Source organism: Corvus brachyrhynchos, unplaced genomic scaffold (genome assembly GCF_000691975.1).
Source record: "Corvus brachyrhynchos isolate BGI_N302 unplaced genomic scaffold, ASM69197v1 scaffold56, whole genome shotgun sequence".
In the NCBI taxonomy this organism is placed as follows: domain Eukaryota; kingdom Metazoa; phylum Chordata; class Aves; order Passeriformes; family Corvidae; genus Corvus; species Corvus brachyrhynchos.
Window position 1 is genome coordinate 3,280,533 of NW_008238664.1, and position 9,574 is coordinate 3,290,106.

At 48.8% G+C, this 9,574-nt stretch overlaps 1 protein-coding gene across 1 annotated transcript in view; it reads left to right on the forward strand.

The window, feature by feature from the left end:
- MCM5 (minichromosome maintenance complex component 5) overlaps positions 1-9,574 on the forward strand; it is a 22,964-nt gene that overhangs the window by 9,727 nt on the left and 3,663 nt on the right. The window contains exon 17 of the mRNA XM_008636595.2: positions 48-9,574. This exon is cut by the window's right edge and continues 3,280 nt beyond it. Coding sequence (XP_008634817.1) covers positions 48-149 — 102 coding nt within the window. The 3' untranslated portion in view covers positions 150-9,574. The remainder of the gene's footprint in view (positions 1-47) is intronic.

Sequence of the window (9,574 nt, forward strand, 5' to 3'; positions counted from 1 at the left end):
CAGCTATTCTGTGCTGGCTCACCTTCCCCTGCTCTTCCCTTTTGCAGAAGTACCCAGAACATGCCATCTACAAGGTGCTGCAGTTGATGATGCGGCGGGGGGAGATCCAGCACCGCATGCAGCGCAAAGTCCTGTACCGCATCAAATGACCGCCCTGTCCCAGGCTCCAGGAGGGAGCTGCTGCTGCTGCTTGACACCTGCCCAGGAGCAGGAAGAGTGCCCCAGGGAGCTGGGGACTGCTCCTGAAATAAGCTTTTCCTTGGGGAGCCAAACAGCCCCAGGCCTCCGTCTTGAACCAGGGTTTGGGATGGTTAGGGTTTCCCTTGTGTGCTCTGTTGCTGTGTCGTGTCCGTGTTTCTTTGAACTCCAAAAGCTTTTAGTTTATATTAAAGTAAAAACTGATATTGGTAGCTTGGGATCTTTGGCCCTGAGGGGCAGAGGGGGTGGATCCCCTTCCTCCTTTGGAGGTGGTTCAGGATTTTGGATAGAAAGGTGTCCCTCCTGCCTGCCCTCTGTTACGCACTTGCCCTCAGTCAGGTTCCAGCCTCATGGGCAGCACCAACAGCCCTGAAGGCAGAAACTCATTTCTCACTCGGGGTTTGTCTATTAAGGCATTAAAGCCTGTTGGCACAGGCTGTCCAGTTGGGCTCAGCAGGGTGGGAGGCACTTTACCCAGTCCCTGTGTGCAGTCTGCTGCTTGCTTTCCCCTCGGCCAGTGGCAGTGAAGCAAATGACTTTTGCCCTGCTTGTTCCCTGCTCTTTGCTTACACCTCTTTGCCTTCTCCCAGGGCTTGTAAAAGCAAAGCCCTTTATCCTGCAGTGTTAAGGGGCTGTGTGAAAGCCTTGCTGGAGGCATGGGCACAGTTCCCTGCTTGCTCCAGTGAGGATGTGGATGCAGGGTAATCCCCCTGAGCCATGTGGTGTCCTCCAAGTAGTCCCTGCCACCTCCTTCATCTATGCCAATGGCCGTGGGGAGGACTGTCCCACACACCAGGAGCCTCTCCTGGACACTGCCCCAGGGTGCCCTTGTGCAGCCTCTCACCCTTCTGCATTTGCTGCACAGCCTTGCACTTACAAACTGGCAGGTTTCTGTTATTTCTAGCAAAGTAGTGCTGGCTCTCTTAGTTGTTCTCACAGAGATGAACGGTGCTGGTAGGTCCGTGCCCTCGGCAGCTTGGCTGTGAGAGCACTGGTGGGACCTTTGAAGACTGCAGTGTTGGGTGAGCACAGCTGCCGCAGGTGGCAGAGAGGCCGGTGCCTGTGTCTACAGGAGAGGTTTCAATAGCAAAAGAAACGTTCAGGGCCAGCAGAGGGTACCAGAGTCCCAAGGATGCTGAGCTGTGGGCCTGCTTGTGGCACTGCCTCCTCCTAGAGGGGAAACCAAGGGGTCCCAATGGGCTGTGGTGTGCACCCAGTCTGACAGCTGTCACACGAGGGCTGGGCCCCACTGCAAAACTTGGGGGTTCAACAGCATCCCTTCGCTTCTGGGTGTTTTGAGAGGCACACAATCCACTCCTTATGTGGTTGTGGAGTCGGAAGTCTGTAGGGGCTGGGGTGGTGGTGGGCCGGGAAACACTGGCTGCAAATTGGGGAAACAGCCTTCTGCTCTTCATTCTCCAATTTTTTGGATGGGGACAGCCTTGTGGAGGGCCGGAAGGAAGAGAAGGCTGGCCCAAAGACTCACAAGGGATAGGCAGGGATAGTCTCTCATTCTAGTGATTTTATTGCCCCGTATTTTTGCATGTGCCAAGCACCTCAGAGTGCTTCTTGGAGCAAGCAATGCTGGGGCAAAAGAGGGCCCCTTCTTTTCCCCTTAGGAAAAAAAAGACACCTTCTGTCCTCACAGTGCTCCCTGGATGGAAAAACAAGAGGATGTTGCTGCTCCAGAGAGGGGATTATCTCCATGGAGGAGGAGTAAGGGAATGTGGGAATAACAGGGCCACATCCTTCCTTAGAAACCGAAGTTCTTGAAATAACCAGTGTCTGGTAGAAAACATCCTGCCCTCCTCACAAGCTCCTGCACCCCTGATCAAGCACTTGCTCTTGCAGGATCAGGAATGGCTCTTAGAGCAGGGTCAACACAGGCCTGAGGTAGCAGCATGGTGTCGTGGCTTTTTTTCTGCCACGAGCCACAGCCCCTGTGGAGCTGTAGTAATGGGTCCTGCAGGTCTCTCAGCCCCTGCCGCCTTCCCACAAGAACCTCTGTCCTTGCTTAGAAGGTGCAGGCAGTACCTGTCTATGGACCTTGTTTCAGAGGTGCAGCAGGAGCAAAGCAAACGGGGAAGTGAGTGTGGGAGTATGAGATCAGTACCCACAGCCTGCTGCCTCCAGAGGAGACTGTGAGTCTCTGTTCCCAGGCTTGGAAAGAACACCCAGTGATGGGGCTGTGTGGGGAGAGAGATGGAAATGGGATCAGGGAACACAGTGCAAAGGGCTCTATTTCCATCACGTACCTTCTTTCCTCCCTTCCCTTCTTGCCTCCTTTCTTCCCTCAGACACCCCCCATCATCATAATTTTTTCTCTGTAGGACATGGCTGGATTTTGGCTGCTGCTGGCTACCAATGGTGGTCATGTGTCATTCAGAGGTTTTAAATGAGCCATCATCTCCAGGAACATCAAGCTGTGCTGGGCGTTAGCAGGTGTGGAGGTTGGAAATTCTAATTTTTTTATGTTGTTTTTGTGACATGATAGAGAGCTGAGGTATATTTCTGTGATGGGGATCAGAATGATTGATCTCTTCGTGCCAAGAAATGTGTTGATTATATGGTATGAGGTTATATAAGTGTACATGCAACTTGAAACAACATTGTTTAGCAATTAATGCATGCAGTGTTATCACAAGGAGCGGAGCTGGGATGTGCGCAACTGGTATTGTTTGGAACCTGAGATTGCTGATTAGTGCTGACTTGTGTTGAGCATAGCACTGCAGGTGGAAATTTTGTGAGGAACAGCACTTCTCAACTGGGTAGGTGCAAGGTGATATCTACTTGATAAGGGATTGCTGGTCCTGCTGGTAACAATGACCAGATTTTTCCTCAAATGATAACTACTTGATAAAGGACTGTCATCCTCCTGGTGAAGGTGTCTCCTTTTGGTCTCATCTGAAGTTCTGGCATGCTGAGATTTGGGATAAAGTCCTTGTCCAAGTGTCCTTAGATGACCAAAAATACTGTTCTCAAATACAATACTAACAGAGAGAGTAAAAGCAGTCAGGCTTAGCCACTTGTTCCTGAGCAGCACAGCATTCCCTTACCTAGCCTGCTGACCTGACTTTGTCCCTTCCTCACCTCAGTGCTGTCACTGGCACAGGAGGCCCCTTCCCCACCCCTGGCTTGTCTCCTTGGGAAGCACAGTTGGATGAATGTAATCACCCTAAACCAGGCAGTCACCAACAGTGCTCAGGTGCTTTTGACTCAAATCTTGGGCTGTTGTAGAAGACACCAACATCTTGCCACAATGAATTAGTACTCAAAGAACTTGCAGATTACATCTAATTCTGCATGAGGTGTGTTAATCTATGTGAGTGGATCACTCCAAAGAGATCCAGTCCACTGAGCTCTTGCCAGCATTTTTGGTTGTCCGAGGACATAGCCTTAAGCTGCACCAGGGAAAGTTTAGATTGGACTTTAGGATGAAGTTATTCACAGAAAGGGTGATTAGACATTGAGATGGCTGACTGGGGAGGTGGTGGAGTCACTGTCCCTGGAGGCATTTAAGAAACGACTGGACGTGGTGCTTAGTGCCATGGTCTAGTTGACATGGTGGTGTTAGGTCATAGGTTAGACTTGATGATCTCAAAGGTCTTTTCCAATCTAGTTGATTTGTGATTCTGTGAAACTCATCAGAATATTTCTGTGAAATGTCAGTGGACCTCCACTACTGTAAAATCCAGCAAAGCTGAGTCATCACATCTGCACCACTCAGATTTCTTCCATCTCTGTGTAGGACGAGAGCTGTTGCAGTGCAGCAACATAACCCCTGAGCGTGTTGTGAGTGTCACTTCCTCCATAAAATAAAACAAAACCGAACTGCACAGTCCTGAGGGCTATTGCTCAAGGATGTGAGATAAACACTGGCGAGTGGGATGTGCTCATATGGGCAATATGAGAAATAATCTCATCTGGTCCAACAAGTACCAATCTCAGACAAATGAAGCTGGGACTCCTTCCCCCTTTCAGCTGCTGGCTTACTGGACTAGTTGAGCAAGTGACTTTATCTCCTTGCCTGTTCTGGATAATAACCTTTTTGGAGCACAGATCACTTCTTACCATGATTTGGTGCGGTCCCTGGCAGAACAAGTAGCCCAATCTCAGTGGCAGAATTTTTACCTGCTGGCTTAAGTAACAGTAACATATTCTAGGGCTTCTCCAGCCCTTGTTAAGATGAGAAATGATCTCCTGCAGGCAAAGAAATTCCTGTGATTTGTTCTGGACAATGCCAGAAAAGATCAAGAAACCATGGGAGACCGTGGTACAGCAATGCTGCACTGCCATGGCATGACCCTGCGGAACAGCACACGTGTCATGGGTCAGGGTGTCTGTGAAGTGCTCTGCTGGGTGGGGGGGTCTCATGCTGAGTCTCACGTCCTCTGAGTTTGGTTAACAGCCTGTAATTCTGGGCTAGTTCCTTCTAACCTAATTCTGGTTCCTTCAAAATCCCAGTCCACTCATTCTCCCACAGTGGTGACGTACAAATGTCTGCTACTGCTCTTTGCCATGTTTTGCCATCCTTTTGCATCATCCTTTGCTCTTTCCTGGGCACCTCTGTTCCAGGTCTCTCCCAGCAATGCCAGGCAGTCCATTTACTCCTCCTCCCCTCCACTGCATGCCTCATGCCTGCTCTCTCTTCTCATCTGCATGGTCATCACCTCCTATTTCCCTTCCTGGTCATTGTGGTCTGTCCCATGCCACCTTACAGAGTGCTTAGCAAAAGCCTCCCTGCTTTACAGGCAGGCAGGACATCAGGGTATAACTCTCAGCACTGCCTGTTAGGAACAGGACACCAAGGGACATTCCTAAGAGAATGTCCCTGGATCATCTGCTGCTTCTCGGCCGTTCCTCTCCTCCTTGCCCTTCAGCTTTCACCCAGCCAAGGTGCTCCACCTCCTCTCCCCATTATTTATCTTCACCTTATCTTGGCTCCCTTTTTTATTTTTTCATAAGGCTTTTCTTTTCTTCTTCTCAGACTTGTGTGTGGGAAATTTGGCCAGAAATCCCACAAATCTCTGGCCAGGGAAGCCAGGCAGCACTGGTTTATAAGAACGAAAGCAGGAGCACTATCCTGCCTGCCTTGATCCCAGTACCCATGGACTGCTTGCTGAGTGGGAAGCAGGTCTACCCACAGCTGGCCACACACTGTGTGCTTGTTGGCACCCAGCACCTCTGCAGTATAAATATGCATAGGCATCCTTCCTTTCTGGAAATCCTTCACTTGATAGAGTCTGTCAGGTTTCAGACTGCACCTGGTACTTTTTGGACTCTAACACAAATGATCGGAAAGATGAACTTCAGTATTTCACTAGGACTCTGGAGCTAAGTGCACAGTGCTAAAGGTATTTATTTGGTTTTTAGAGAAACAGTTGACAGCTCATCTAGCATGCAGGTAATGTCACTGTCCGAGACCCTTGCACCACAATAAGAGGCACATTCTACATTATCAGTTATCTTCCATTTGTGTTTTGTAATGAGGTGTTTGGTGGTATGCCCAGGAGTGCAGAGACTGTCACCAATCTGGGAGGTTTGCATTCATGCAGGTCCAGCAGGTGAAGGGTAAGGGCATGAGCTGGGGAGAACTGAAGACACAGAGGAAAACAGCTTTCCCAGCACCACATGGGCTCTCACAAACTGCTCAGTGCCAGAGTCCTGCGTACCTGGTGCTCAGCCCAGATCTTTCAGCAGCCCAGCTGCTGCAACGGGGGAACTACAGCGACTGATTTACCTGGCTTCTCCTGAGTCAGGCAATTAAAATATCATGGTTTCCACAGCAACATCACTTTACTGTATCTTATTCAGGTACAGATGCAACTTACAGTAATAGATAAATCACATGGAAAGAGGGTGAAGCTTCTGCTGTTGCATCTCTTGCACTGGAGAAAAGGGCAATGCTGGGTCAGAGAGACAGCTCAGAAGGAGAAGCCCAGCATTTGAGTCCCTCCTCTATGAGAAAAAACAGAAGACCTATTCGTTTGTGGCTCATGCTGCACGCCCCAAACCCAGAGACACAATTTACAGTCGTGACCCCTTCACCTTTCTTGCTCCTCAGAGGATAAAACGGTTTCCTGTTTATTCCAATGGGCAGCTGTTGAATCCACAGGGGAGAGCAGCACTCATGGTTAATATGGCTGATGTCCAGACACTTTTTGCAGAAGTTGCTTGTTTGTTTGCTGGGCCGTCCAGCAGCTGCTGAATGTCCTGCCTTTGGGAATAGGAGACTCCCAGGCAATTCTCAGATGCTAGAGCATGGGAGAGGACTTGTTCCCCCCACACAGGGATCAGCAGGCAGGAAAGAGGTCCTGAGGTCTTCTTCAACATCTGCTGTATGCTGAAGTATTTTAGGAGCTATAGGACCTCCTTTGACTTCTTCACCTGGTTCATGCGTGCCCTAGGGATGTTCTGTGTTACCCATGGGAGAGCAGAGGCAGTACTCTGCCTCAGGGTCTCATAACCTCAGCAAATGCTGCTAGACATGAGTTGGGGTTCATAGCTAAGGCTGTGAAACATCCGGGACCAGTGAGGGAAAATCCCTGGAGGCAGTGCCCAGGCAAGAGAAGTCTTGGGGTGTAGACAATCCCTGAAAATATTATCACTATGGGAGTCACTCCTCAGGCTGCTTTTGTGGTGACTTGGACAGAAGAAAATGTCCCAGGATGTGGAGGTTGCAGCTCCCAGGAGGTTCTCTGCCAGACATGCCATCACCTTAGGCCATTTTTGATCTCCTCCATCAGCTTGGAAGAGGCAGTTAAAATTGAATGCCTATGGGAAGGAAGCATCAAAGACAATTAAATGCAAGATAAAAACAAAGCTCGTTGCCCTCTGTCTTTGTATGTTTCTCTGTTGACATCAAAAGCACTTCTCATGTTTACTTTTCTTTGCATCTGCCTGTCAGGGCTGTGTTGTCTGTTTATGTTTTTTAATGCTACATTGACCCAGATTTGGAACAGGCAGGTGGTGATCCAGGCGGTGGGTTTGTATCTGACTCTGCTTATGCAGTCAGCTATGAAATGCTGAAATGGAAAGAAATCAAAGCCTAATCTCCAGTGACCCTTACACAAGCATCAGAGTCACCATCAGTCTGGAACTGGGGCACTGAGATACAGGCTGGAAAGTGGAGACCTGGCAAGAGCTGCCCTAATGAATCAGTTGTGCCCTCAGGTCAAGCCATAGCTGGTACCAACCCCATGTATTTACTCACTGGCTTTGCTTTTCAGCAGCATGTCCTGTGTGCACCTCCAGGCTGGAAAAGATGCCAGCTCACAGGCATTGCAGTAGCCAAGGGCTTTGGAGAACTCCTGTTGAAGCGGTAAATTGTTTTAAGTGTGTCATCTGCCTGCTTATGACATAGAAAACGATGTGAGTGGTTCTGTTCTGGGTCGCAGAGTGAGCAGCAAGAGGTAGGTGAAACCTGTACAGTCCAAAGGACTGTAACTTCTCTGCTAGCTAATTTCTCTGCTTCTTCTGGCCACTTTTGTGGGCTCCTGCATGTGAAGATCACAGCAGAGCAAAAGGAGCAGTTAGAGGCTGCCCGGACTGGGTGCTGGTGGAGGCAAGGGAAGCACAAGACTAGTGGGAGCCGCTGAGAGGGGAAGTCCTGCGTAAAGCATGCCTGGACAATCCCACTTCCCAGTCCTAAACTGATTCCCAAACTGCTGCCCAGGTCTGTTATGATGGTTGGTGGTGATCACGTTTATTGCAGCAGGACATCAGGAAGAGTCCAAATCCAGGCCTTGCTATCTGGAAAGACCCCTGCTTCAGTGCATTTCAGCCAAATACGTTGACAGCAGAGGTGAGGACTGTAATATGTTAGTGAGAGAAAAAGGGATTGCAGCACTTCTCTGCAGAACACAAATGGGTTTCTGTTTAAGCCTAAGTTAAATATCGCAGGAATGATGATCTTACAAATGAAACATAACACCCGCAGGGGCTTATTCCTGTATCAGCCACTAATTTACTGTGTGACCTTCAGTAGTTCATTCAAGCTCTCTCTGCCTCCATCACTTTTTCTATCAAACAAGCCCAGTGACAAATGCCTTTCTTGCAGAGGTCTTGTGAGGACTATGCATCTCCACGAGATCCTCACGGGATACATTAAAGGCAAAGTGTTTTCTCAACGAGATCTCATTTAATCTCCTCAGTGATGTAATGTGGCACATTAGCTCTTTGTGCTAAGCCTGGAGCCTCCCACTCAGAGCCCATCCCACCTGCCTCCCACAAAGATGTGTGTTGCCCTTACGCAGCCGCTTCTCAGCGCACTTCCTTCCTCTCCCCCTGCTTCCTTGGATATCTTTTAAGCCTCCCTAACACCTCCTCCCTTGCCATAGCACTCTGGTCTTCACAGAAGAGCCCTTGCCTTGGCACAATAGGCAGAGCCAATCACTTCCCTTTAAAGGGAGATGTTGCCTCAGCAACCAAAGTTTTAAAGTTGGGCAAAGTTCTGAAAAAAATCTACCAATTGTGATGGGAAATGACACTCAGGAACAAATGTACCACGTTGCCATGGCAGCCTGAATACTTGCACAGAACTTGGTGTTTTGAAAATATAAAAAGACTGTGCTTCAGATGAGTCCAACTAACTTAATGCCTTTGTCAGGTAGCTGCACAATGCCAAGGGTCTGGCATTTGTGTTTTATACCTGGCATGTGAATGACTTCATCACTTCTGAAATGGAAGTAATTTCTGCTCTGAGTCTGACAGATGAGTGTTTGAGACCACAGGTTCTTCTAGGTTGCCTAGCGTGGTATTGATCTGTTAGGGTTATTTCTGTCATTTGAACTCCATCAGGTCTTGGTTGTCTTGGTTTCCACATCTGTGTTTCATCTGTTATTTCATTTGGGGCACTTCTATGTCTCAGTGTCTGGGCTAAAAACAGCAGGTGATTTGTTCAAAAATATGGGTCCTCTTGCTAGTCCCACAGTCTTTCTTTTCAGCTATAAGGTGCATGAGGGGGTTTCAGAGGCCACAGACTTTTTCATTCAGCTCTTTGAGCTGAACTGAACATGATTTTTCTTCATCAGCTGGATGCCTTCTCCTAATTACAGTGAGGAAGAGGAATAATCAGCCTGAAGGTATTCCTGTGCCGGTTGGACAGACTCACTTTGCAAGCCCAAACGTGAACTGAATTCCTCTGAGAGTCTGTAAGACCATCCGGGTCTGGAGTTCATCACCATTTGCCCTGATTCTTGTTTGGCAACTTCTTGGTGGGGCTTCCTGTGACCTGAGAAGTAAGAGCAGAAGGAGAGTGAGAAATTGAATTTTGGTGATCTGTTGCTATTATTCTTCACTGTCTCAGGCAGCTAGCCAGCCCTCTGGTAAATGCAGTGTTGGTCAGAAAAGGGCTGTGAGATGCAGCAGGGAAAGA